The 26848-nt window shown below is 56.4% G+C and overlaps 3 protein-coding genes and 1 non-coding gene across 8 annotated transcripts; all 4 read right to left on the reverse strand.

Moving 5' to 3' along the window:
* PCSK9 (proprotein convertase subtilisin/kexin type 9) lies at positions 1-5209 on the reverse strand. Its single transcript, XM_033068138.1, has 12 exons — positions 5072-5209; positions 4808-4993; positions 4574-4697; positions 4274-4407; positions 3796-3937; positions 3526-3722; positions 3233-3416; positions 2834-3004; positions 1908-2056; positions 1644-1809; positions 1217-1398; positions 1-1019 (listed from the first exon to the last, which is right to left on the reverse strand). Exons 1-12 carry the CDS (start codon positions 5207-5209, stop codon positions 852-854), a joined length of 1941 nt encoding a protein of 646 aa, XP_032924029.1. The 3' UTR covers positions 1-851.
* A 2319-nt stretch (positions 5210-7528) lies between these two features.
* On the reverse strand, positions 7529-7599 carry TRNAG-CCC. Its single transcript has one exon. It is a non-coding gene; the product is annotated as a tRNA-Gly (tRNA).
* A 2472-nt stretch (positions 7600-10071) lies between these two features.
* Positions 10072-12837, reverse strand: BSND (barttin CLCNK type accessory subunit beta). The gene is made up of 4 exons (XM_033067019.1): positions 12661-12837; positions 11604-11683; positions 11027-11269; positions 10072-10348 (listed from the first exon to the last, which is right to left on the reverse strand). The coding sequence occupies exons 1-4, from the start codon at positions 12835-12837 to the stop codon at positions 10072-10074; spliced, it is 777 nt and encodes a 258-aa protein (XP_032922910.1).
* A 1281-nt stretch (positions 12838-14118) lies between these two features.
* On the reverse strand, positions 14119-26031 carry TMEM61 (transmembrane protein 61). 5 transcript variants are annotated; one of them, XM_033066930.1, is made up of 4 exons: positions 20928-20946; positions 20580-20661; positions 16561-16970; positions 14119-14763 (listed from the first exon to the last, which is right to left on the reverse strand). In XM_033066930.1, the coding sequence occupies exons 3-4, from the start codon at positions 16905-16907 to the stop codon at positions 14298-14300; spliced, it is 813 nt and encodes a 270-aa protein (XP_032922821.1). In that variant the 5' UTR covers positions 16908-16970; positions 20580-20661; positions 20928-20946; the 3' UTR covers positions 14119-14297. The 5 variants fall into 5 exon arrangements, with proteins under 5 accessions (XP_032922821.1, XP_032922822.1, XP_032922823.1 ...); XM_033066931.1 differs by lacking the exon at positions 20928-20946 and adding an exon at positions 20794-20853; XM_033066932.1 differs by lacking the exons at positions 20580-20661; positions 20928-20946 and adding an exon at positions 25750-26031.
* Between the last annotated feature and the right edge of the window lie 817 nt (positions 26032-26848).

Genomic DNA, 26848 nt, shown 5'->3' on the forward strand with positions numbered 1-26848 from the left:
AAGACATTTATAAAATGTTCATTTATAAAACTCCAAATAAATATTTATGGTACAAATGTAAAAACTAAGGTGCTAGGAAAGCTTTTTCTTCATTCTGTTTTTTTTTTTTTTTTTTAAGGAATTACAGCCTCCTGCAGTTCTATGTGTCCTGGGAAGACCTGAAACTGTTAACACAAAACACCAGCAGATCATTAACTTTGACTTAACAGCAAAAAAAGCACTAATGAAGCAGTAGCTGACTGTAGCAATGCAGATAAAAATCTAATTAACCAAGCAGGCTGTTTAAACTACAGCCCTTGCACTTGACTCAAAAGTAAAGAAGTCTCCTAGGAATACGATTAGGCAATTATAAAACTGCCCAAAAATGGCTAAACTAAGATTTTCCAGGTGCTACACAGCATTAGCTGACAACTAATGAGCAACTAACCAGGGAAGGAAGGAGCAATCCTCACAATACTTTTTTCTTCGAAAAGGTGGTGGATTTTTCCTAGGTTGGGTGACAACACCAAGGCTTGTTCTGTCAAGGTGTTTATAGGAAGACACAGTGCATGGCAGGGAAAGGGTTCTGGGACGGCTCCAGTGATGGGACAGGGCTCCAGCTGCATGGGGGATGCTTGGAGAGCTCTTGCAGAGCCATCCTGGATGGTGGCCCTGGATCCTGACCCTGCTGTACGCAGTGGGGAGACGAGTTCATCCCCCAGCAGCACGGCAGCCCAAGTGTGGAGTCATCAGCTGCATGTCAGAGCTTGGATTGTTCTGGAAACCCTGGAAAGGCACCGAGCCAGGGACACACAGCTCAGCAAAGCCTCCATCCCTGCAGTGCCATGGAAGCTCTCCAGCTCAGCCTGTCCCTACTGCCGGCTCCGGCAGCAAACGGCGACGGCCGCGGCCGAGCTGCTGCCAGGGACAGCGGCTGCCACGCAGGAATTGTCCACGGCGTAGGCTCCCATGGAGCCAGGGCTCTGGGAAAGGGCGTTACAGCCCGTCAGCGTCCAGCCAGCGTCACAGGACACCGTCACCTAACCGGGAGGAGAGGTCATCATGGCTCAGCAAAGGGCCTGCCTGTCCCCAATGTCCCCAGAGCTCAGGGTGATGTGACTGCTGCCACCCAGCTGCATCGGATGGGGTGTCCCATTGCAGGGACAGCCACAACGGGCTGAGGGACAGGCAGAGGCAAAGACACAGCACCAGGCAGAGGAGCATGGCCCGTCCCTACCTTCTCCTCGGGCTCCAGGGCCGTGTGCTCCTTCAGCCGGCACTCGAGGCTGGTGGTGGGGCAGCACAAGGCGTGTGCCATCACCCCTGTCCTGCTGGCACAGCGGCTGGGCCCCCTCCTCAGCCCCACCACGGGCCTGCCGCCAGCACCCAGCACCACGGATGGGGAGTGGAAACTGCACCCTGCCCGGGGAGAGGAGATATTGGCACAGGGCAGCCATGGCAGCATCCCAGTGCACACTGTGGTGCCAAGGATGTCCCCAGAGAGCCCTGAACCTTTCCCACTCCATGCACACAGCACATGTACCCTTCCCTGCCACATCAGCAACCACACCCACCCTTTTACCCCCGAATCCCAGAGTTTTTCTGGAAGAAACACCCTTGCCCACCAGGCTCAGAGGTCTGTAAGCCCGTGTGTTGGGTGTTACCAGTCAGCACATGTTGTCCTGGCGAGCACTCGGCCCCCTCGGCCGCCGGGGAGCTGGTGTTGATCTGGCATTCAGCCCTGGGCCTGGTGCAGCACCTGGCGATGGCGTAAACCCCCTGGCCCCGGAAAGCGCTGTGGGCCACGCACTGCCTGTGCCCGTCCTTGTCCTGAGGATGGGGCAGCGCAGCGTCACCGGGGGCTGGGGACACCTCCGAGGGCAGCGGGCACCCCAGGGCAGCACCTCTGCCTGCGCAGCTCTGCTCACCTCCATGTGCTCCCCCAGCCCGCTGCTGCTGCGGGAGAAGCTGGAGCAGCTGAGCATCTCCTCGGTGCTGGCACAGCGAGCCACGGCCCTGCCGTGCCGGGCCAGCCCCGAGCGCTCCGACCACACCGAGCGGCAGAGCAGCTGCTCCTCTGCAAGGGGGGACACCCACAGTGACACCCAGAGTGACACCCAGAGTGACACCCACAGTGATACCCACAGTGACATCCACAGTGACACCCAGAGTGACACCCATAGTGATACCCACAGTGACACCCACAGTGACACCCACCGTGACACCCACAATGACACCCAGAGTGTCACCCACAGTGTCACCCACAGTGTCACCCATAGTGATACCCACAGTGTCACCAACAGTGACACCCACAGTGACACCCAGAGTGACACCCAGAGTGTCACCCACAGTGTCACCCACAATGACATCCAGTGTCACCCACACTGACACCCACACTGACACCTACAGTGACACCCACAGTGATACCCAGAGTGACACCCAGGGTGTCACCCACAGTGTAACCCACAGTGACACCCACAGTGACAAACACAGTGACACCCAGAGTGACACCCAGAGTGACACCCACAGTGACACCCAGAGTGACACCCACAGTGACATCCACAGCAACACCCACAGTGTCACACAGAGTGTCACCCACAGTGACACCCACAGTGACAAACACAGTGACAAACGCAGTGTCACCCAGAGTGACACCCAGAGTGACACCCACACTGACACCCACAGTGTCACCCACAGTGACACCCACACTGACACTCACAGTGTCACCCACAGAGTCACCAGTGCCCCCGGCACCGACCAGGCTCCATCTCCGCCCATCCATGCAAACGGCGGCACTCAGGCTCAGCCATCCCCGGCACAGAGGGACGGAGAGCGGCACAAGTGACACCCTCACCTGCTGGCAGCCGGGTGGGCAGCCCAGCCACACTGTTGGGTGTCTGCAGGCGCTGCTCCGCTGGGAACCACGCCGTGTCCACGGCGTTCTTGCTGGAGAAGCGCAGGAGGCGCAGCCGGAGCTCGGCCAGGCTCAGCTGGAGCTCGGCGCTGAGCAGCACGGCAGCGATGCCTGCAAGAGCCGGGGAGTGACAACCAGAGGGGACACAGCCACCTACACAGCGCTCCCACGGGCAGCACAGCTCCAGGGACACGGGAGGAGCCCATCGGGGTGCGGGAGCGCTGTGCGGGCTGCACCAAACCAACCCCAGCCATTATGGAACACAGAAATGCCTGAAGCCCTGTGCCAGCACCAGCGAGTGGAGGGCCAGCCCTCCCTGCCCCGCAAAGCGCAGCTCGCCTGCCACATGTGCGGCCGCCTGCGACGTGCCGCTCCGCGCCGTGAAACACGTGCTGCAGTCGCTGGAGGCGCCGATGATGTCGTCCCCCGGGGCAAACAGGTCCACGCAGCGGCCGAAGTTGGTGCCCAGGGTGCCGATGGAGGCAGGGTGGTCCTCGCTGTCGGTGGCACCGACCGTGATGACCTGGCAGTGACAGGGAGGGATGGCACGCCCAGCCCCAAGCCCGCCACTCACCCGGAGCTGGAGGGGATGCTGCGGTACCCAAGCCTCAGGGATGCCCCACAGCCCGTACCTCCGGCTCGGACGCAGGCGAGTAGAGGCAGGCATCGTCCTTGTAGTTGCCGGCAGCCGCCACCACCACGGCTCCCGTCCGGGCCATGCTCCGGCAGCCCGCGTTCAGCGCGGGGCTGCGGGCGCCGGCCAAGGGCAGCAGCAGCACCGGGGGCGCGTACGGCCGAGCCCCCAGCGTCCTCTGGATGGACTCCAGGGCTGCGAGGGACGAGACTGTCGCAGGAAGCGCCGGGAGGGATCCTGCTCCTCTCCGGGGCGCGGGGTCACTCACCCATGAGGGTCCCGCTGACGGTGCCCTTGCCCTGGCAGTTCAGCACCCGGAGGCTGCGGATCTTGGCCCCCGCGGCCACCCCGGCGTCGCGCCCGCTCAGCACCCCGGCCACGTGCGTCCCGTGGCTGTCACACTTGCTGGCCTGGCACAGGCACCGCGGTTTCATGCCACAGCCGGTTGTATCAAAGCAGGTTTGTAATCCCACATCTCCCCCACCCCTTCCCAGCTGGATTCTCTCTTACCCGACACACACCCGTGCTACCCTAGAACACTTTCCTAGAAAGAAGCCCTGCCCGACTCAGCCATATCTCTAAATAAACCACTTTGAGAGTCCCAATATCACCCAGGACCACAGCTCCTGTTGCCTGTCCTGCCCAGCATTTGGGTCCCTTGTCCTGGAAAGCCTCCTAAACCTGGATTTGGTGGATGCAGGGGGCTGCTGTGGCCAGGATGCAGCATGTGGCACCTCAGGACTCACCTGCCTGTGGAAGTGGGTGCCATCCTCCTCGGGGATGCTCTCGAAGCCAGTCACAGTCACCTTGCCCTCGATCTCCCGGTGGGTGCTCTGCACGCTGGTGTCCAGCAGGAAAATCTCGACCAGGTCACCTTTATCTGCCAGTGATGCAGCAGGGGAGAAGGGCAACCACCATCACGGTCAGCACAGGCCACCTGGGCTGCTCCCGGAATGCAGCTCCAGACCCGCAGCACCACGGGGCCGAGGAACTTTCCCATCCCTCTTCCTCCAAGAGTCGCCCCGCTCACACACCCCGGCGCTTACTGGGAGGGCTGTAGGCTCCTGAGCTGGGCTGTGGCGGCACGATCCTGCCCAGGTTCCAGGGAATGCTCTGGGCAAACACGTAGGCATCCTCCTCGATGTACTTCACGTGCGGCAGCTTCAGCGCCTGCGGGGAGGACACGAAGCTCCTGTTGCCCCCAGGCTGGCGCTGCCCTGCCACCAGTGCCCACCGCAGCTGCTGTCCCCTGCCACCACCCTCTCCTCCGATCCACGTACCGTGTCCAGGAGGTCGCTGCTCATCCTCACCAGGAAGGCGGGCAGGAGGTGGAAGACGTGCAGCAGCTCTGCCCGGTGTCCCCGCCGAGCCGCCCGGGCCTGCAGCCGCCGGGCCGTGCCTCGCAGCTCGGCCTCGCTGCCCGCCCGCAGCATCACCAGGTAGCGCCCGGGCAGCCGCCAGGATGCCTGCGGGGACACGAGCAGCGGGCTGGGGTTCGGGGGACACTCAGCAGCATGGCTGTCCCCCCACCCCACGCTCCTCACCTTGGCGGCGCGATGGAAAGCAGCGAGTCCCGGAGGGGCGGCCCCGACGGCGGCTTCCCCCTGCTCGGCCGGCCCCAGGGCCAGAACCAGCTCCGCCAGCGCCAGCAGCAGCGCCAGCTCCAGCGCCCGCGGGGACATCGCGCACCCGCGCCCCGACGGGCAGCGCCGGCAGACAGCGGGACCCTGCGCACCCGCGGGACCGCCCAGGGGCCGCTGCGCACCCGCGGAGATGAGGGGCTGAAGCGCAGGGCTGGAGCAGGGCCGGGGAGCTGGAGCGGAGCCGACGGGCCGGAGCGCACCCGCGGATCTGCGGCCCCGGAGCGCACCCGCGGATCTGAGATGCCGGAGCGCACCCGCGGATCTGAGATGCCGGAGCGCACCCGCGGATCTCAGTCCCGGAGCGCACCCGCGGATCTGAGATGCCGGAGCGCACCCGCGGATCTCAGTCCCGGAGCGCACCCGCGGATCTCAGATCCCGGAGCGCACCCGCGGATCTCAGTCCCGGAGCGCACCCGCGGATCTGAGATGCCGGAGCGCACCCGCGGATCTCAGTTCCCAAATCTCATCCGCGGATCTCAGTCCCGGAGCGCGCCCGCGGATCTCAGATCCCGAAGCGCACCCGCGGATCTGCGGTCCCGGAGCGCACCCGCGGATCTCAGATCCCAGAGCGCACCCGCGGATCTCAGATCCCAGAGCGCACCCGTGGATCTCAGATCCCGGAGCGCACCCGCAGATCTCAGTCCCGGAGCGCAGCGGCGGATCTCAGTCCCGGAGCGCAGCGGCGGCCGCGGCTCTGCCCGTCTGGCCGGGGCTCAGCGCGGCGGGGCGGGGATCACGCCACGGCCGCCGGCCCCATCGGGCCAACCGGGCGGGTTAAGCATTAACGGGGCCGCGGGAGGGGGCGCGGGGCGGCGGGGCTGTGGGGAGAGGGCAAACGGGGCCGCTGCTCACCCCCGGTCCCGGCGGATCGCTGGGGGCTCTGGCGAGCAAAGCGCAGCCGCTCAAGGACTGTTTTCAGAAAGGGCTGAAAGCTTTAATGTGCCTCCTACTGCCTCGCTACACGAATAAATTCCCGTGAAATCCTCTAATCCTGTTTGGGCATTTTTTTACAGAGTCGTCACACATCGCAAATGCCCTTTTTGCGGGAGGATATCGGCGCTTTCCCGAGGGTCTCCAACGCCGCTTCCCACCTCTGCCCTCCCGCAGCACGGGGATCCCACACTGCCCCACATCCCCAGTGACCTTCGGCAAACCCCGTCCCTGCTCCCGGCTTTTCGGGGAAATAGGAACATATTTGTGTTTTGGCTGCTTGTTTTTAAGCTCTTTAGAGGTTATATGTTTGTATGGATGCACATGTTTTATACAGATGTGTGTTCGTGTGGGTATGTATGGTTTGTATTAATTTATGTTTTACATGGGTGTACGTTGTAATTCTGTGTAAGCATATATGTGTTTCATATGGATGTGTGTGGTTTGTATCTGTTTTAAATGGATGAACATGTTTTATAATTATGTGTATGGATTGCATGGACATTAATGCTTTATGTAAGTGTGTATGTTTTATAAGGACGTGCATGGTTTATATGGATGTGTGTGTTTAATATGGATGTGAACAGTTTGCATGGGAAATGTTGATTTTTTTAATGAGACCTCAAGTGAGGGACACCAGACCCTGCTTGTCACCCACTCTGCTGCACAGAGCTGACACTGGAAGGGGTCAGCGTTCAGGACACTGATCATGGGGACAAATCTCACTCCTGGTTTTTGGCTCACCCTCCTCGGTGCTGTTAAATCCCACAACGCACCAGTGGGGCCTCAGGAGGCTTCTGAGAGAGCTGAGCACAGGGGGGCCCCATCTCAAGGGGGACAAGTCTCCCTTTCCCTGTTTTTGCACAGGGGACAATCCGTGTCCCAGGGAAGGATGGAAGGAGCCCGAAGAGGAGGGAGGGGGTGTCGGTGATCCCCCCAGTTCCACGTGCATCCCCACGTGCTGAGGAGCCCATGGAGATCTTAGCACAAACACCCGGCCCCAGTGCCTGGGAAGGGATCTGCCTCACACTCCAGGAATGGATAGAAAAGTGGGGGTTTTTTTCACTTGAGAAATCATTCAGAAATAACCTAAAATTTGCACCTTGTACAGCAAAGCTCTGTTTTGGTCCTGGCTCGCTGTGGGGCTTCCAGCGCGTGTGTCTGTGTAAAAGGGAGGAGGAATGAGAGCAGAGGAGATAGCAGAGAAGATCTCAACAAGGGGGAGGAGTTCCTAAATCCCGGCCGCTGTCCCGTCGGGGGGAGAGATGCGGCTCCGGGCCTTGCGGGCACAGGGCTGGGTGCACTGGGATGGGCCGAGCATCCCGTCGGTAAAAACAGCATTCCCCAGGGATCTTGGGGGACTCATCAGTAGCGAACCAGCGTAAGATTGCCACACTACGCTTTAAATGTGAGGATGAAACGCTGCGCTGCACCAGCCGGGAATCGAACCCGGGTCGCAAGAATGGGAATCTTGCATGATACCACTACACCACTGGTGCGCTGGTGTCACCTCTTCCCGCGGGCCAGCAAGGGCTCGGACCTGGATCCGTCCCACGGGGGTGACATGTGTGAGTGACACTGCCAACCCCTGGGGACGGTGACACGCGTGAGTGACACTGCCAGCCTTTGGGTATGGTGACACTCGTGGGTGGCACTGCCAGCCTTTGGGGACGGTGACACGTGTGGGTGACACTGCCAGTCCCTGGGGACGGTGACACGCGTGGGTGACACTGCCAGCCTTTGGGGACGGTGACACGCGTGGGTGGCACCTCCAGCACCTGGGGACGGTGACGCTCGTGGGTGGCACCGCCAGCCCCTGGGGACGGTGACACGCGTCCCCCCCTGCACAAGCTGAGCTGGACCCGGGGCTGCCGGCGGTGCTTAATGCCATGCAGGAATGTCCCGATTCCCACAATGTTTAACCTCTGCCGGCGCGGGAGCCGAGTCCTTCAGCTCAAGGATGCTGTGCCGGGGATGGGGGATGCACATCCAGCTGCGCGAAGGGAGAGGGGAGAGGGTCCAGGCCCTGCCTCTGCCTGGAAAAATGCTTCTGAAAAACAGATTTATTTGGCCAGAAGTGAGTGCCAAGCCGTGAGGTAGGAGTTCTCTGTGAGGAAATTCTGAGTGTTCAGCCTGGAGAAGAGAAGGCTCCAGAGAGCTTAGAGCCCCTTCCAGTACAGAGACTACAGGAGAGCAGGGAGGGACTTCGGACTGTGAAGCCCTGGCACACTTTTCCCAGGAAAGCTGTGGATGTCCCATCCTTGGAAACATTCAAGGCCAGGTTGGACTTGGAGCAACCTGGTCAAGTGGAAGGTGTCCCTGCCCATGGCAGGGGGCTTAGAACAAAATTCTCTTTAAGGTCCTTTCCCAGCCCAAATATTCTGTGGTTCTATAGATAAAAACCTGTGGGTCTCTACCAGGTTCCCACACTCCACAGGAGCAGTGACACAGAGTGACATCCTGCCCTGGGCACCTTCTGAAACTCAGTGAGACATGGCCCAATCCAAACAGCATTCCCAGAGCCACCACACTTCCCCACACTGGGAAGGACAGGCAGGAGCTGAGTACATGCAATCAATCTGGTAATGCTTCCTCCTGGAGAGCATCTCAGGATCTTGTGACAATGTTTAGCCAACACTGAGCCTTCATTCCCCACCCTCCTGTTGGCCATAAACACCCCAAGTGCGTAGGTGCTCCCTGCCCTTCTCCCTGGCTGCTTTGGTGACTCCAAGGTGAGCGAAGGGTGCAGAGTGTCACAGGGGTGTGACGCCTCAGGTACAGCCTTTCCTTGCACATCCTGCCCTGTACCTGCAGAGCACTCCCTGGGTGGCAAGGGAACACAGGGACATCCTTCCATGGCTCTCATGCTCCCTTCCCCTCGGTGCTGGAGGACAGCTTTTCCCCACTTTTGTACTTGGGGGCTGGAACTGCAGGATTTTTAAGCTCCCTTCCACCCTCAGTTCTGTGATTCTATGAATTTTGCTGAAGACATGTGCTCCCAAGCCAGGCACAGATTCAGCTCAGCTTTCCCAAGACAGAGCAAGGGACTCTGAGCATCCCTGTGCTGTTGGACCCACTGAGGCTTTGATCCAAACCCAGCTGCCCTGGGGAGGCTCAGCCTCACACATCCCTGCAGTCCCAAGCAGCCAAAAGCTGTGTCTCCCACCAGTGCTGCCATCTCTGTGTGCTGTGGAGAGTCTCTGTGCTGTCCCTGTCATGGTGACAAACCAGGCTGACCCATCCACGTGGATTGGAGCAAACACTTGTTATTCACAGAAGGTTTGGGGGCGGTGGAGCCAGCATGCAAACTGCTGACACTGACCCAGCGGACAGTGTGCAAAGCCACCACCTCAAGTGCCACCACCAGGGTTTTGGCTCAGCTGTGTCCTCCTCCCTGTGCCCTCAAGAGTGCTGGAAACTGGTCCTGGTGCAGGACATAGGGGATGTGTCACCTCCATCACCCCTCTCCCACCCTGGAGATAAGAAGGCTGCCTGCTGCAGGAGACTCAGACTGAATTTTAATATCAGCAGAGCTTGGGTAAGTGGGAAAAAGACCTTGAGAACATCTCTGCCTGGTAAAACCCACCTGCACTGAGCACATTTTACTTACCTAAACCTGATCTTGTTCCAAACAGCACAGGCAATCCTTTCCCTTCCCAAGCACAGCATTTAGCCCAGATCCTGCCCAGCCCAGCTTCTCTGTGCCCACCCAAACGGCTTTGGCGAGCATACCTTGTCCCATATTCTGTTGAATTCAGGAGCTGGGTGTCCCGCCTTTGGGTTTGGGGGAAATGACACCTCCCGAGTGGCTGGGTGTGCACAAGGGGTGCAGCATGGCACAGAGACAGGCGGGACCCTGCGGCCACTGCACTTTTGGGGACAGCCCCCTTTCCTCCAGCCTGTGAACCTGTGTGTCCCCTCCAAAAGGTGAGTCCATGCCAAGTGGAATTCTTGCAGTTCTTTCCAGGAAATCAGTTTTCAGGCTCAAACACGCTGTCAGTCTCCTTGAGCAGCGCATCCGGCTCCTCCTGCAGCCCGTAGTAGAGATCATCCTCCGCCCCGGGGTCTCTCCGGGGGGACCGGGGATGCTCTCCCCCGGCCGGGGAGCTGCTCGGGGTGCGGCCAGCGGAGGGCAGGGTCCGGCTCGGTGGTGTGGGGCTGCCGGGCACGGAGCCCTCCAGCGATGGCGTGTCCATCTCCTCCAGCAGCGATGCCAGCGGAGCATCCCCCGGGGCTGGCCGGGCGGGGCTGCGGGGACAGGGTTACACCAAACACGGCTGGGCAGGAGCTGCGGCCCCCCCAGGCAGCATCCCAGCATCACCAGTCCCCCTGCTGCGTGGCTGGAGTGCCCTGGGATGTTCCCATCCCTTGGTGCCTGCCTTTATGGGGACACCCACGTGTCAGGTTCCTGCTGCAGTGGCTGTCCTTGCGTTTCCTGAACCTGCAGCTGCACCCATTCCAGCTGTAGCTACATTTTGGTAGGTGCCCAAGTCCTATGCCCCAGCCTGAACAGTGACCCTCATCACCTGCAAAGCCCTTTGGGACCTCCCAAACCAATGCTTGGGCATCATGTGTGGTATCTGGTTTGAGGGTCACCTGCTGGGCATCGCATTTCTGTCAAAGTCTGAGCAGGAACTTTGGGGTTATTCTTGTGAGGGATGCTGTTTATATTGATGCAAAGGCAAAAGCACAAACATCAAAATGCAAATTGCAACCAAAATTCTAAATTTCCTCCTGGGAAATAATTTGGTTCAGAGAATCTTTGTTGGTTGAGATGTCAGTGGGGCCAAGGGTGTGGAGGCTCAGTGCTGTGAGAGCAGCGAAAACCCCTCTGCATCCTCTCCCTCCCCCAACACTGGGGGTCTGATCCCCCATTCTCACCCCACATCCCACCAGTTCCACCCCAACCCCCCAGGAATCACATACCAGCTCCCTGCTGCTGTTTCCAGGCGAGGTGCCAGGTCCTGGAGGGGGTCTCCAGCACCCCCCAGCTCCCGGTGGATCTCTGCTCTGGCCTGCACGGCTGACTGGGAGCAGCTGCGGGGTCTGGGCTGTGCCGTGGCTGGGACTGGAGCTGAGCTGAGCACCTGACTCTGTACCTGCTCATAGGATGGCAGGCTCTTCTCGTAGGGGCTGGTGGCCTCTTGGTTGGGGCAGGGGGCAATCAAGCTGCAGGAAAAGGGATAACAGGGTGCTGAGCAGACCTGGACCTTGTGGAGCTGGGAGATGCTCAGGCACATGCACACAGGGCTCCAACACCTGAGGGAGTGGCTTTAGAGGTCGCCAAGGCACTGCCCACACCAGCAGCAGAGCCAGGGGATGCCTGCAGGAGCACCACTGGATGCTCTGCATCCCCCAGCATCACTCAGGCTCAGCCCTGGGGATTCAGGCAGCCTTTGCCGCTCCCAGCCTGATCCCTGCTTGGCATTTTGTGCAGGTGCAGCTGTCCCCAGTGTCAGAACCTGCCCTCAGGGCACACACATCACCCTGTTGTGGGACCCACCCTGCATCCTTCTGTGGCAGCATCGAGGGTTTGTGGTCCAGGAACCGCTGGGTCTCGATGTCCGCAGGGACAAACGTTATCTGGGGAAAAGAGAGGCAGAGCCCAGGGGCTGTGCTGGGCATCACAGGGACCCTCAGCCCTCAGGGTGGGAAAAGGGCCAGAGTGTCCCCTCAGCTGGGTTTAGGGTCTTTTCCCACCATATTTGGATGTTTTCCTTGGAAATGGCTTTTTTGAGGGAATCAATAAGGAATGAATGAATCCAGCACAGCCCTGCTCTCAGTGCCTTTGCCCCTGCAGAGTCACACATGTCCCCAAGACCAGAGGGAGTCCTATGGCCCATGCAGGAGTTCAGTGGTCAGGGACCACATCCTTGAGCCTCGAGCACAGTGGCAAAGCCACATCTCCCTCCTAGTTGGGACTGAGCTCAGCTTCGACCCGTTTCTGCTTCACCCCAATCCCAGAGAACACAGCTGCTTTCAGAGGTCCCAGCTCGCCCTGGGTCCTGAGGTGGCTCCACCACATTTTGGAGGGCAGCCAGGTTGTTGACAGACCATCCAGCAGCGCCCAGATCAGACCTACAGATGCCCTCTCCTTGGAAAAAGCCCTTTCTGCCAGACCCGTTTCCCAGGGCAGGGACGCGTGGCTGCTCCCCGTGCTGGCAGTGCCCTCTGCCAAGGAGACTGCCAGGTGGGGGCTGGCTCAGGGGGCCAGGACCCTCTGACCTCCATGGCCACAACAATCCCTTCCTGGATGTCCTGGGAGCCTGCCAAGCCCCAGATCCCAAGGAAGAAGAGATGAACAGTTTACTTCTTTGGGATTATTCCCTGCTGCCTGTCTGAGAGCAAAGCCCAGGCTCAGGGAGTGTGCAGGGTGAAGGAGATGGGGCACATCCTGCAGGCACCAGCAGGGCACAAACCTCCCAAAACAACAATTCCCCCTCCAGATTGCTGCAGCTGGCTCCCCTGGGGAAACCGAGGCACACCCACAGCAGCCAAAGCCCCCCAAACCCAGCTGAGCCCCCGAGCCCCTCAGTGCTCAGCAGCAGGAGGGATCCTACCTTCGGGTAGCACTGGCACATGCTCCATGTGATGCCCACGGCTACGAGCAGCACACCCAGGACGCAGAAGGTGATGTAGTACTGGGGCTTCTCCACGCTCATGATGAACATCCCCACCATCACCAGGAAGAAACCCAAGATGATGAACCCGTAGCGGAAGTTTTTCTCCTCTGCCATGGGCTCCGGCTGGGAGAGGCAGCAGGAGAGATTTTGGGAATCCCGTCCACCGGCGGCTGCTGCCTGCTGAGCACACCTGCAGCGTAAGGCGAGGAGTGGTTCCTCTCTGCAGAGGCTGCCAGGAGCTGAGGATCAGCTGCACGTTGAGCTGGTCCTGCCCAGGGCTGAGCCAGCCAGTTTTTAATGGGTTTGTAATGAATGCAAACACTGCCCCGCCGTTCACACTCCAGTGGAGCCACCCGCACGTGTCCGGGTAACCTTCCCTGCAGGCACACTCAGCCGGACCCCAGCCTGGGGAAGGGACAGGGAGGGAGAGGGGAGCACGCCTGCAGGGATGGGGACCCGGAGATCAGCTGGTGCTGCTGGGATTTTCCCAGCCCTGGGCGCTGGAGCTGGACTTGGCCATAACTCAGAGCTGGCACAGCCCCAGATTAGGGGGATGCCAGAGCCCAGCAGGTTCTCAAGGGCTGTGGGACTGCAACGGGAAAAGAGGGAATGCTCCGGGGTCTGTTTGGAGGAACAGACCCTGCCTTGCTCTGGCTGAGTGCTAGGGCTGCCTCACTGGGCAGCAAGTGGGCTGAGAAGGAGGAACTAAAGCAGAAAAGGATGGGGTGAGGTGGGTCCACCAAGGGAGAGTAAAGACAAAGTACCCCCGTGCCCTGGGTACACTCAAGTTGGAGCTGGGGTGTTAAAAGGTGTCACCTTCCCACCACACATCCAACAGCCTGACAGTGTTTGTTTTATTCCCTTGATTTATTCCCTCATTTTATTCCCTTGATACACCTGGTTTATGACAAATAATTATATTATAAACAGTATGTTAGACGTGACTGTGGCTCCACAGAGGACCCAGGGCAGCCCTTTATTTTGGTGGGATGCAGGAACAGGCAGCATCCCTGCCACAGCTGCCCTTTCCTCCGGGCAAGGCTGCACACCCTGGAGGGTGGAGGGCAGGGAGGGAGGGGCTATGCCACTCAGGATGGCTTTTCCAGGAGGCTGCCTGAAATGCCAAGTGCACTTGGATGCTCTGACCACAGGCACGACCCGCTGAGCATCTCTAGCACCAAATGAAGTGAGGCATGGGGAGCCAGCATTTAGGGAAACAAGGTGGAAAGGATGGAGACAGGGCTGGAAGGGGCATTGCAAAGGCAGAGAAGCGAATTGTGCAGACAGAGCTGGGCTTCCTCTGGCCAGATTACTCGGTCTTTGCTGCCTGGCTGGGCAGCTCCCAGCCTGACAGGAGCTCCCCAGGGTGGGCCAGAGCAGGGAATGCAAAGCCTCTGAAACCAGCAGTGGTTTTATTAAAAATACGAAAGTTTTTAAACATGCCAGTTATCCCCGACGCTCTGAACACAGGATCCACCATCCCAGCAGCTCCAGACACATCACTGGACAGCCAGGAGAGCCAGGCTGCCCTTCCCACTCCTCCCCACCCTCCTCTCACCCCCCAGTGAAGAGGCTCAGTTTAAAGCTGAGGGACTGGGCAGCCGCCCGCAGAGTCCCGAACGGGGCAGCCCCAGCTCAGAGCCCCGGACACTGATGTTCTCATGGATGTTCTCATGGATGTTCTCACGGATGCTCTCACGGATGCTCTCATGGATGTTTTCATGGATGCTCTCATGGATGCTCTCATGGATGCTCTCACGGATGCTCTCATGGATGTTCTCATAGCTCGGGGGAGGCGTTGCCTGCTGCTGCTCGGGCTGTGCCGTGTCCAGCCAGGAGGGGCTGGGGCGGAACAAGGCGCTGTCGGAGGAGCTGCGCCGGCGGCCGCCCTGCCAGCCCTCGTCCTCCTCCAGGTAGCGGTACAGGGGCGGCGTGAGCTCCTCCTTCCTCCCCGGCGGCTGCACATAGGCTGGGGCACCGTGGGCAGGTCTGCAGGTCAGGGCTTCTTCATAGGTGGGGATGGCACTGGCGTCCCAGGAGCTGCGAGGGAAGAGGAAGAAACCCAGCAGTGCACACCATCAACATCCCAGCACCCAGCTGGAGCATCCCAGCACCCCATTAGCTGGAGTATCCCAACATCCCATCAACCCCACTGTCTGGAGCATCCCTGAGCATGATTAACACACTGACAGGTTTTGCTGATGTGTTATGTGTCCAGAGGTGACCATGTCAGCTGCTTCCTGGCATCCGTGAGGTTTTGCAAGAGGGTCCCATGGGCAGAAGAGTGTCCTCATCGTGCCTAACCCCTAATTCAGCCCCTGAAGAACAGAGGCTGCCGACAGAGGAGGGAGCAGTTTGGCACAAGAACCTGAACAAGCCTGGACAAGCACCAGGCACCCCACCACGGCCACACCCCACTCCCATGCCAGCCAGAGCCCTCCCTGCACTGGCCAAGCCTGGTGCCACTTCCAGCAGAGTTTTCCTCAGCAAACACAGCTTGTGTACAGGAAAACCTCTGACAACCTTTGCCCTGCTTGGCACCCCACAGAATGGTGCAGTCCCAAAGGTGGGGATGCTGTGAAAACAACTCATCACTGCAGATGAAACCCAGCCCAGTGTGCTGGCAGGGCACAGCTGGTCCAAAGGAAAAGCCATGTGCTCCACAGGGATGCTTCCATCCTGAACTTGGCAGATCTCTGTCCCAGACAGACCGCCCCAGGCTTCTCTGCCAGGGATTTTGCCAAACAGCCTCAGCTTGCACAGGAATGCTGCCTTGGAAATGTGGAGAGAGGGATTTATCCCAGCACAGGATGCTTTGCTGGGGCTGGAGGAGCTGCTGCAGCACCAGCACTGCCAGGGTGCTGCATCCCATCCAGCAGGGGAGCTGGGAGCTCAGGGAAAGGGACATTCCCCACAGGGACACAGCAAAGTCCCTCCCTGGGACAAGGAACAGATACTCAGAGCAGCTCACAAGCTCACAGATACCCAGATGGGCACTGAAACCCCTGGAGCACCAGGAACGTGCCTCCCACTCCAACTGTGTTTTTATGGTTTAATGTTCTTTAGAATTTCTTTTAGTGCTGCTTTTCCCCAGAGCCCGATTTATGCCGGAGCCAAGATCTTTGCTGTGACCCCATAAAGCAGCACTGGGAAGGGTCAGCTGGGTCTGCTTCCACAGCAGTGTCCAGGGGAAAAAAAAAGCCCTTTTGATCAAAAAACTTTTAAATGAAGAAGTGGGGGTAAATCTCAGGCTCCACCTGGAAGATTCAGGGAACCTGAAAAGCAACAGTGGTGTTGAGGGCAGGGCAAAGAGTCTTTCTATATCCTGAAATAAAGGATCTTCTGCCTACATCCCTATCTTGATGCCAGTCCAAGGATTATTTTCCTTTTTTTTTTCCCATTTAATTCCCTTGTAAGAAAGATTAAATATGTTACAAACACCCTCACCCTTACAGAGCATTGCAGACCTGGGAGACCAGGACTGGAGCTCTGAGTGACCCCTCCCCACCCCCACATCCAAACCTTCTGCCAGAAAAGCAATACATTCTTCTGCTTGGTGGCCCTGCTAAGGAGATGTGTCCCCTGGCATGTGATGGCCCTGCAGGGCAAGGAGAGCTGGATGCAGCCAGCGTGGGCACGGAGGGGGTGGGCAGGGAGGGGACTCTGGGTTGACATTAATGAGCAGGAGCATCTGCTCGGGGAGCAGGAGGAGAGCACAGAGCAGTGCTGCTGCTCCTGTGAGTTCAGCAGCCAGCAAGGTTTAGGCTCAGCTTTAGGGACAGCCAGACCCATCCTCCGCTCTGCCCACCCAGGCACTGGCAGGGACGAGGCTCCCACCTGCAGTTCCACTTCTCCGGAGGCTCCGCCGTGAAATACTGCAGGTCCCTGGGGAAATGGTACTGGTAGCGCCGGGACACCACCCTGGCGTTGGCCTTGACGGACCAGAGGAGGCCGAAGATGAGGAGGATGCCGCCGATGCCGCAGCAGAAGAAGCTGACGGAGCGGAGCAGGGCGCTGGAGGACGAGGAGCTGGGGACGGCCTCGGCCTCTCGGGGAGGCAGGAGGCGAGCCCCGCTGCTGGAGCCCACCTCCCCATCACTCCACCAGGCAAAGCACAGCGTCCCCGTCACCAGCAGCACCGCCCCCGTGATGGTCAGGCCGTAGCGGAAAGAGGCGGCTGCCATCCTTCAGGAGAAGGTTTTAGGAGGGGAGAAGAGTGAGACAAGGCATGAGAGACAGCCCACGTCCTGTAAGACAAGAAAGGAGCCAGGTTTGAGCGGGAGAAGCTCATGGAAGACCTGCCAGAGGAGGAAACGACCGAAGGAGGAGGTATCTGAGGCTTGCAGCCTCTTTAGCCATCATTACTATCCATCATAAAAGGCATTTCCACCATCTCAGATGGAAGCCCTTGGGAAGTGCAAAGTCAGCGCCAGGTTGGACCCATAAACTTCCCAACAGCCTCGTAAAAACATCCTAATTTTCACAGAACAACCCAGCACTCCCATAAAGGCAGGAGACACCCCAGCCCCGGGCGCTGTCATAGCTCTTCTCCTTGGGTTTTATTCCAGACTTGCTCCCAGACCTGGGGAAGCACCAGCTGGGTTTCCTGGGCTTTCAAAGCATGGTTTATGGAAAATATTGGAGAGAGGGACATAAATTTGAGATGTCATCACTTGCAAATTATCAGTGTGCCTGTTTTCTCCTCCAGAACTGATGACATTGGAAAAATCAGCTCAGTCTTCATCCGCATGAAGTTTGGCACACAAAACCTTGCTTGTCTTGGTCAGCTCCAGTGCAAACCTTCTCAAGTTCCTGTCAAGATCCATCCTGCAGGTGCTAAACCACCTCAGGGTGATTTGGGGTTGGTTTGACAACGAAACAGGTGAGGTAGTGCCACATGTTCCTGCTGGGTGGCCCTTCTCAGCTAAATGTCACATGCAGAGAGCTTCCCTGGGGCTGGAAAAGTTTGGGATGTGGAGCTGGTCTCTGATCTCAGTCCCCACTTCCTTCTCCAGCAAACAGCAAGCATCTGCTCCCTCAGCTTGTGCATCCCCAGCTCCCAGCTAACCCACTGAGCAGCGAGGCAGAGAGGTCCCACCACGTCCCCTCTGGCCCTGCTCACTGCCCAGCAAGAAGATGCAGGTTCAGCTCCCACATCTCAATGGACAAAAAGCTTTGGACCGTGTGGGAATTGAGCACCAACACCCCCAAAGAGATTCAGTCCTGGGTGACTCCACTGTGAAGGTTTGTCATGGTGGCAGTGCCAGAGGAGAGCCTGCCCATGAGGGATGGCCAGCACAGAGGAGGAGCTCGAGCAGAGGGCGGTGGACAGATGGATGACCCACACTCAGCTGTCATCTCTGCCTTCATCACTTTGCCTGTGTGTCATTAACAGGATATAATGTGGTGGCTGTGGTCTCCATTCTGCCAGGCAGGGCTCATCTCCTACAGAGGGGTCTTAAATTACACCCTGAGATCTGGAAGTGCAGAGCCAGAGCTAGGCAGGGAGCAGAAGTCCAGCACGGACTTGGTGTCATCAAGGTCAGGTGGAATTATGTTATTTCAAGCTGTTATTTATCAGATGGGCCCACTAAATGGAAAGGCAAATTACCTTGTAGTGAAAGAAACACTATCTGATCTAATCGACATTTAATGAAGGAATCTGATGAAAAGTGAGATTTAGGAAAGTTGCAGGGGTGGGAGCCCCAACAGCTCACTCCAGCTTTTGTCCCAGGGACACAAGCCCAAAATGCCACCAGAGCTGACTGTGGCCACCAGCTACTGGGAAGGTAGTCATGTTCCTGGGCTGAGAAAAGGCAGAGCTTCCCTCTGTAACGGGGAGCATGTTTGGATGCTCCCTCCTGAATGGCAGGGGCTTGGCTGAGCTGAGATGGAGAAGAGGCTGTTGGAGATGGTGTTAGATGCTGTCAGGGTCAGCATCCCCAAACCATCACTGAACATGAGCAGGACACAACAGAGGAGCTGGACTCAGGCTGCCCTGCAGCACGGGATGCTCAGGAGAGCACAAGGACCCCACTGACCCGTGAATTTTGGCAGCTCCTTTGGACAGCAGTGCATTTTCACGTAGGAATTTCAGGATAATGTTTAGAGAAAAAAACATCACCCAAGAAACCCCCAACAGCAAAGCTCTCAATCCAACTGTGTGGAGATGTCAGGCCACTCCAAACTGAAATACTGGACTGAACCTGCACTAAGAATTGAAATGTTCACCTGCTGCAACAAACACTCTCCTCATTCTGGGGTCAGACTGGTGAGGCTGATGCTCTGAACTCCCTGGTGAGATTTAGGAGATGCTGTGATTCCCCCGCCTGGGCACGGGGAATTTTTGCAGCTTCCAGCACTGAGCACATCTGGGAGAGCTGGAAACGAGGGGGAGGCGGAGAGAAGGTGGAGAAGCCTCTGGTGGAGAAGCCTCTGGGAGGTGATGGATTGACAGCTCGAGAGAATAAACTCTTCTCTCTCCTGACAAACCCAGCTCAGCGCAGGGAGCGGCGCTGAAAGCTCCCCCAGCCTCCCGCACGTGCTCCCGCAGCGCTGAGCGGGGGCAGCTGGGTGACACTGCCAGTTCTGGGTGACATCACCAGTTCTGGGTGACACTGCCAGTTCTGGGTGACATTGCCAGTTCTGGGTGACACTGCCAGTTCTGGGTGACATCGCCAGTTCTGGGTGACATTGCCACTTCTGGGTGACATCGCCACCGCTGGGTGACATTGCCACCGCTGGGTGACATTGCCGATTCTGGGTGACATCGCCAGTTCTGAGTGACATTGCGAGTTCTGGGTGACATCGCCACCGCTGGGTGACATTGCTACCGCTGGGTGACATCGCCACCGCTGGGTGACATTGCTACCGCTGGGTGACATTGTCAGTTCTGGGTGACATCGCCAGTTCTGGGTGACATTGCCACTGCTGGGTGACATCGCCACCGCCTGGTGGCATTGCCAGTTCTGGGTGACATTGCCAGTTCTGGGTGATATCGCCACCACTGGGTGACATCGCCAGTTCTGGGTGACATTGCCAGTTCTGGGTGACATCGCCACCACTGGGTGACATCGCCAGTTCTGGGTGACATTGCCAGTTCTGGGTGACATCGCCACCACTGGGTGACATCGCCAGTTCTGGGTGACATTGCCAGTTCTGGGTGATACTGCCAGTTCTGGGTGACATTGCCAATTCTGGGTGATATCGCCAGTTCTGGGTGACATCGCCACCTCTGGGTGACATTGCCACCGCTGGGTGACATTGCCAAGCCCCCTCTCGTGCTGCCACAGCGCTCCTGACCCTCTCTGAAAGACCCAGGGTGTTGTCCCAGCACACCAACCTCTGGAAGAAGAGGCTGGAGGAGCAGGGGCAGGGAGCGAGGTGCGAGGCTGGGGCAGGACCCGAGGCTCCCGGAGCCTCTCCCAGCTCCACTCCCGGGCACTCAGCATCTGCACAGCAGCTGTCCCTCCCCATGAGCATTCCCAGCACAAGTTTTCACAGACCCACAGCAACTGCCGGCTCTCAAACACTCTTCTCCACTCCCCGAGCCACCCTGACATTTTGTTCTGCCCTGTCTCCTCCTTTGACCTGCTCTGAAATAGTTTTCCGGGGAATAGATTGCACGTTGCATGTACAAACAGATACGAATGTTGATAGTTTACATAGTTCCAGTGAGATGCTGAGAATAGCTGCCCCCATATAAAGTTATGCAGATGGTGATTCATAGGGTCTACTAAGCATTACTCAGAAAAACGCTCTTTTCAAGCAACACGAGAAAAGAAAAGAGTTTTGAACCTCTCCCACCGCCATCAAGCAGAAATCCACCTCCACACCCGTCCCTCTACAGCACTTACAGACCGTCCTTCCATGCGGGGCTGGAGACCTTTAACACAGAAGAAGAACGCCGGGTAGGGATGCACCAAAGCGTGAGCATGCCTGTGGGGAGATCCCTTCCTGACTCTATCCAAATTCGCTGTTTGTGCCAGTTATCAGCGAGGGTTTGGTCCCCACTCAAAGCAAAGCAAAGCGCTGCCTTGGCAGAGCACCCGAGAACTCGTGCGCGCTCACCTCCCCGGGCAGGTGCGGGCAGAGAGGAGAGCCCCTGCATCCCCTGAGCCCGGCCTGACCCCCACGGCTGTCCCCGGGGTCTGTCCCGCCGGGGTCTGTCCCGTGTCCCCCCGCCGCCCCCGGCCCGCACTCACCGCCGGCAGCTCCGGAGCGGCGGCTCCGCCGAGCCCGCGGGGCGGGCGGCGCCGGGGGCGGGCGGGGGGCGGCTCGGGGCGGGCAGGGACCGCCGCTCCCTCCTTCCCTCCTTCCCTCCTTGCCTCCTTCCCTCCTTCCCCCCTTCCCTCCTTCCCTCCTTCCTTCCCTCCCGGCTCCCCGCAGCCCGATCCCGTCCGGCGCTCCCGGAGTTGGGACACCGCTGCGCTGGGGACATCGCTGCTGTCCTGTGTGCGGGACACCCGCGCTGCAGCACGGGGGGCTCTCTGCCCTCAAAGCCTTGCTTTAGTTCTCCTCACCCCTGTGTCTAACGCTGATATTGTTCCTTGTCCTCTTTTTCCGTTCCTCGTTCCGAGTTAGAGTGGTTTGGGTTTGGAAGGACCTTTCAGCCCCCCTGAAACCAGCAGGGATATTTTCAACTCGATCAGGCTGCTCAGAGCCCCATCTCACCTGGTTTTGAGTGTTTCTGGGAATGGGACATTCACCAGCTCTCCGTGCCAGTGTTTCATCAACTTCACTGTAAAAAAATCTTTTTTTTCTTTATGGTTAATCTAAGCCAACCCTTTTTTAGCAATTGTTTTTGTTTTATTTTAGTTTAAAACCTGCAGCATTCAGGACACCTGGATATTAAAAAAGCTGAGGGTGCTGTGATCCAAATTTCAGGATATTCGGTATGACAGCATCTGGATTCAGGCACAATTCCTCATCACGGAGCTGGAGGGAGATTTGATCAAGAGCTGCCCTACCGTGCTGTGCTGCGGCTGTGCATCTCACAAATCCTCAGATCCACAGACCCACCACGCTGCCCTTGGGCTACAGCCGAGCATCACTGACAGGCAGAGCCATTTCTGTGGCTACCCTGGGTGCTGGTCCTGCACTGCTTGGAGCTGCTCATCTCACCAGCTCTAAACCAGCTCAAGGTTTGCCTGCACACGCTGCAGGGACTGCTGCAAACCCCACTGTGGAATCCATATCACAGGTGATTAGAAGCCGCTCAGCCCAGCTGAGAACATGTGGGTGTACAGCCCCACTTCCCTGCAGCCACTGGGGAGTTTTACAAATGGCAAACTGAGGCACACGGAGGGCTGGCTCACACAGGAGTGGGGTGCAGCAGGGTGGGTCTCCATTCTAGAGAAACTTGGGGCAGAAATCCCCAAGGACAGCACCCAGCGGTGTGGGGGCACTGTGAATCAGCAGTCACCCTCTTGAAGGACAACAAGACAACTTTTCCAGCTCCTTACCTGCCCAGAAATTGTGTTTAACTGAAATTTGATTGTCAAACAGTGTCTGAAGCACTTCAAAGTGGTGTTAGTGCATGGTTCCCTGCTGTTCCCAGCACAGGGCTGCAGAGTGAGATGGCTTTGTGCCAGCACTGGTTTTTCAGCCCCATAACAATCCACACCCTTCTGCCTTGCCCAGAGGTCTGGTCTACAGGCACCCACAAACCCATAACAAATATTCCACCACAAGGCAGAGGCTGGAAGTGCTGAGTGCTACCAGCACCTCTGTCTGCTTAGCAGCACCTTGGCCAAAATGTGTTTTCCCCCTCTGAGAACTTTCCTGCTCGTGGACAAGGTGCTGCAACACAGGGCACAGGGAAAGGGCTTCTCCAGAATCAAAAGAGAATATCTGTGAAAAATATGTAAAACATCCCATGTATGGTGAAACTGCAGTGGAGAAAACAAGGAGATATAAAAGATAGTTACAGCCCCTGCAAGAACAAGAACAAAGGAGGAACGGGAAAAAGATTGTTCCAGTAATTGCCTCCCCCAGGTAAGGATGCTGAGCCTGAGCAACGCTGCTGGCACAAAAAAAGTGCTGCTTTTTGATTCACTGTTCACCTAATTTTGCTGCGGCAGCAAATCACATGTAAAATAGTGCATTTCACTGTATAATCAAGATAAATAAGGCAGCTTTTTCATTAGGGGGGGTGTGTGCAGAGGCATGCACTTTCTGCCCTGTCGTGACAGGATGGGCGACACCAAGAGCACAGAGTCAAGAATGGATTTGGATGCACCAAGTCCAGAGCACAGGCTCCCTGCCAGAAATCTGATTGTGGGACCTGGGCCAGGCCACAGTGTCCATCAGTGATTTGGCACACAGGACACTCACCCCATGCACAGCTGCCCCCAGCAAGCACCTCTGGTCACACAGAGTCACTGCAGAGCCACTGATGTGGCTTCAGGGGTCACATCTCTGCAGGCATAAGGTGTCCATGCTGTCAGATCCATGGAGAAGCCATTCCCAGGGGCTGGCACACCTCGTGTTTCCCTTAGCATGGGCCATTGGGCACACTGGGTGCAGCCTGCCAGGCTGATGAGGGGCTGCAGCACACAGCCATGAGGATGTGCAGATGGGAGAGAGTTCCTGCACCCAGCACGTGTAAAGCAAAGGAGAAACCTCCTGCTGTTTATCTTTGCCTTAATTTGCATCTTCTCAAAATGCCTAATTAGTCGTGCTAGTTGATACACTGGCTCAGGCACTCCTACTTAATCCAGTCAGTACAGCCAGGCTTTGGAAATATTTGCCCTACATCTTCACACGATGCAACATTCCCCGGTGTCCTTTGGGGCTGGACCTGCACTGGACATGGATCTCTCTGTGGCAGTCCTGCTGCAGGGGCAGCTGCAGGGTTTGGGAGCACTCCTTTGTGGTCTCCAGAAGGAAAAGCCAAGCATTTGGATGTGAAAGGGGAGCAGCCCCCTGATCACAAAGTGGTGTGTGGTTTTTTAGCGAGTACTCCTTCTGCAGACCAGCTGTGGTTTTGAATGCCAAAGTCCTTTTTGTACCACGATATGCACTTTGTAATACATCTTATTATTTAGTTCCCATGGCTTTACTGAGTTTGAATTATAATAGAAGAACAAGATGTGTATAAAGTTGTTTAATATCAGTTTCTGATGTGGTTCCTCCATTAGCCATGTCCATCATCTAGCAAACCACGCGACCCAAAACCTCTGAGTGTTTCAAAGCTTAAATGTTTGCTTACTCAACTGTAATGATGTCCCAACCAGCAGCCTGTAAATCTACACCACACTGAGGAACACAACTATGGTGGAAAGTTTTGGAAAGGGACTTGTAAAGTGCTGGTAGCATCATCCACAGAGGACTTTATAGACAAGCAATGTTCTCAAATTCCTTCAGCTCCTCATTTGGGACTTGTATCAGTACAGGAGCACCTGGCTGAGATGCCAACTCCTCTTGGGGCTGTTGTGCAGAGTTGGTATGATAAAGCTTTGGGTTTCCTGTAAGGGAAATTTCTGTGTTGCAGATGAGGACAGAAGGAACTTCCTACAGAAGGAGCTTTCCAACAAAATCTACAGAGGATTTTAAATCTGCCTAACAAAGGGTTGGGAAAGAAAAGTTAAATCCTGACATCTCAGCTCAGTCTTTAGTCAGACAAAACTTTTCCTGAGCTTCTGGAGATTTTTGCCTTAGGGAAGCCCTGTGTCTGAGCTTCTTTCTGTCTTCAGGAAGAGGCACCATGGCTGTGTTACACGTGGGTAGCCCACCACACAGCGTGTTTGACATGCCACAGCTGCTGCAGCTCTGCTGGAGTGTGAGCTGCACTGAGGAAACATTGATTTCCAGCCCTGTGGGCTCCTCAGTCAAGCCTGATGTCAGTCACATCTATCACACCTGAGCAGAGAGAGCTATGGGAGACCTGCTGGAACACAGCAGCAGTTTGCTTTACTCCCACAATGGATACCTGAGCTTGACACTCTTGTGTATCCTTGATTCCAAATGCTGATGTTCACAGAAGCAGCAAGAACTTTGATTAAACACAAAACTGGCTAAATTTGCTTCCCAGTGAGCATAACATTAGATGTGAGCTGAGCTACAGCTATGCTGACATCCCCAAGACCTGGTGCATTTTCATGCCTCTGCAGTCACAGAGCACTCCAGGGAGCAGGGAATGGGTCGGGCTTTGTTTATTTTTCAGCACAAAAATGAAAAAGAGAAGCTCAAAGCAGCATTAATTACAAATTTTAGAGAAAAAGGGTGGAGCAGCCATCCAACACACACCTATCCCAGATGTTGCACAGCTGTTTTCCTTTTCCAGTGCCCCTGCATTATCCCACTGCCTGCCTTGGCATCGGGCTGCCCACAAGCACTTGTTCACATCAGGGTGCTGTGCTGGGAGGGGGCTGGGGGTTATAATGCTGCCAGCAAACATTGCAAACATTTTGTTGGAAGCATGACAGCCTGGGGAGAGACACAAGGAGTGGCTGAGAGGAGGAGTGTTTCAAGGTTGCTTAAAGAATCACCAGCAAAGCTATCAGCAAAATCAGATTTAATATAAAAGCGACAGCACAATGAAGTTTGTTGGCAAGGTTCACTCTATTACTTACTAGATGGTTAAAGCACAGAGAGGGGGAAAAAGCAAACAAAAAATCCAATGTCGATCAATCCAGATTGATATAAACCCAACATTATCTATGTGAAGGCTGGGACACAAAAGGAAAGGAGAAGGTAAGGATAAAAAGAAATACATCCTAAAGGCACAACAGTTCTTCAATCAACAGCATTTAAACTCAACAGAACTTAAAGCTAACAGGTTTAACTTATGTTATCAGTCAAGTCAAACAATATAGCAAAGGATTCATATAGGATTTACCATACCACAACAGTAATTTCCCTACAGGCCCAACCTTCTTACAAATCTAAAGTGTTTAGGAATCCAGGAGAGCAGCACTCCCAGGACATTTGATGCAGCACATGCACACTTGCATGCACATCAGCATAAACAGCCTGTACAAGATACCTGTGAGAAATTCCCTTCTAATTGAGGGAAATACTCACCCAGGATGCCTTTGGTGCCCTGCTGTGCCCAGAAGCCTGCCTGTTTTCTTCAAAGCTCATCTGCAGCATCAGCTGTTGACCCAGTAAGAGCTCTGTGATTTCTGCCCGCACACCTCGCCTCGCTTTAACCCAGAGCATTTACATCTCCTTACAGGGGTTTCTAGGTAACTGAAGACAATTTTGAAACTCTGCAAAAAATGACAGGAGGTGAGTTTGGGAAATAACAGGCTGCAGCTCCTCTGTAATGGCATTAAAAGAGTCAGAGGATATCAACACTCATCTCCAGTGCCACAGCTCCCTCAGTGGGGAATTTGCCTCCACTCTGGTCAGCTCTGTGGTGTGAGGCTCTGAGGAGACCCCACTCCTGATGTTCTCCTGATTTCTGCCTGGAAGAAACAGCACTAGCAGGAGATTTCTCCTATGGATGGTGCTCCCATCTCTTCCCTCGATTTGTCAGTGTAAAACTGACTCTGTACTGGCTTGGAAAAAGAGGGGGATGTGAATGTGAGTAACAGGCATTTGCAAAGATGCATGTGAAGAAACAGCTGGAAGATATTGCCTAAATTAGTTACCTTCAGACTTACATCAGCACCTCAGACTGACAGGACCTCACAGAAAGCATCCCTGAGACACAGACCTGCCATCCCAGATGGAGAGCACAGGCTTCCCTGCTCCACTTCCCTGGGAAGCTACCCAGGACCCAGAGAGTTAATCTTGCTCCCCAAAATGTATCCTGTCCTTTTCTTTGGCTACTCATCTTATTTGAAAAGGTGTGGTCTCACTTCCCTGTGTGCCAGAGAAGTGTCAGCTCTTTTTGGCAGACAACTGATTTCCTCACAGAGGGATGAAACTCTCCTGCCCTAATTCACTCTGCCAGTTTCAGCATGAGGGAAAATTCATCCCAAGCCTATAACCTGCACTAGCCTGGATGTAGGCAGACACCTCCGTGCAATTAAAGTTCAGAGCTTATTAAAGGCTCTGGGCTGGTATCATAGATAATGATAATTAACCTCTCTGGGATGAAATAGTGGTTTATTGCTGGCTTATTTCTCAATCTTTTCCTTAAGCATTCTGTAAAAAAATGGGCCTTGCCACGGAT

This window comes from Catharus ustulatus, chromosome 9 (genome assembly GCF_009819885.2).
Source record: "Catharus ustulatus isolate bCatUst1 chromosome 9, bCatUst1.pri.v2, whole genome shotgun sequence".
Classification (NCBI taxonomy): Eukaryota; Metazoa; Chordata; class Aves; order Passeriformes; family Turdidae; genus Catharus; species Catharus ustulatus.

Bases quoted from the DNA above. Each gene is read 5' to 3' on its own strand.
- TMEM61 (XM_033066932.1), bottom strand. From the start codon at position 16,907: ATGGCAGCCGCCTCTTTCCGCTACGGCCTGACCATCACGGGGGCGGTG. The intron at 14,764-16,560 runs GTGGGAGCCTCG...CTTCCCTCGCAG, and splicing joins CCGGAGAAGTGGAACTGCAG to CTCCTGGGACGCCAGTGCCA.
- BSND (XM_033067019.1), bottom strand. From the start codon at position 12,837: ATGGCAGAGGAGAAAAACTTCCGCTACGGGTTCATCATCTTGGGTTTC. The intron at 11,684-12,660 runs GTAGGATCCCTC...TCTTTTCCCCAG, and splicing joins TGTGCCAGTGCTACCCGAAG to ATAACGTTTGTCCCTGCGGA. The intron at 10,349-11,026 runs GTATGTGATTCC...CTGTCCCCGCAG, and splicing joins GAAACAGCAGCAGGGAGCTG to CCCCGCCCGGCCAGCCCCGG.
- PCSK9 (XM_033068138.1), bottom strand. From the start codon at position 5,209: ATGTCCCCGCGGGCGCTGGAGCTGGCGCTGCTGCTGGCGCTGGCGGAG. The intron at 4,408-4,573 runs GTAAGCGCCGGG...CATCACTGGCAG, and splicing joins AGGAGCCTACAGCCCTCCCA to ATAAAGGTGACCTGGTCGAG. The intron at 1,810-1,907 runs GTGAGCAGAGCT...CCCCATCCTCAG, and splicing joins GGCTGGGGGAGCACATGGAG to GACAAGGACGGGCACAGGCA.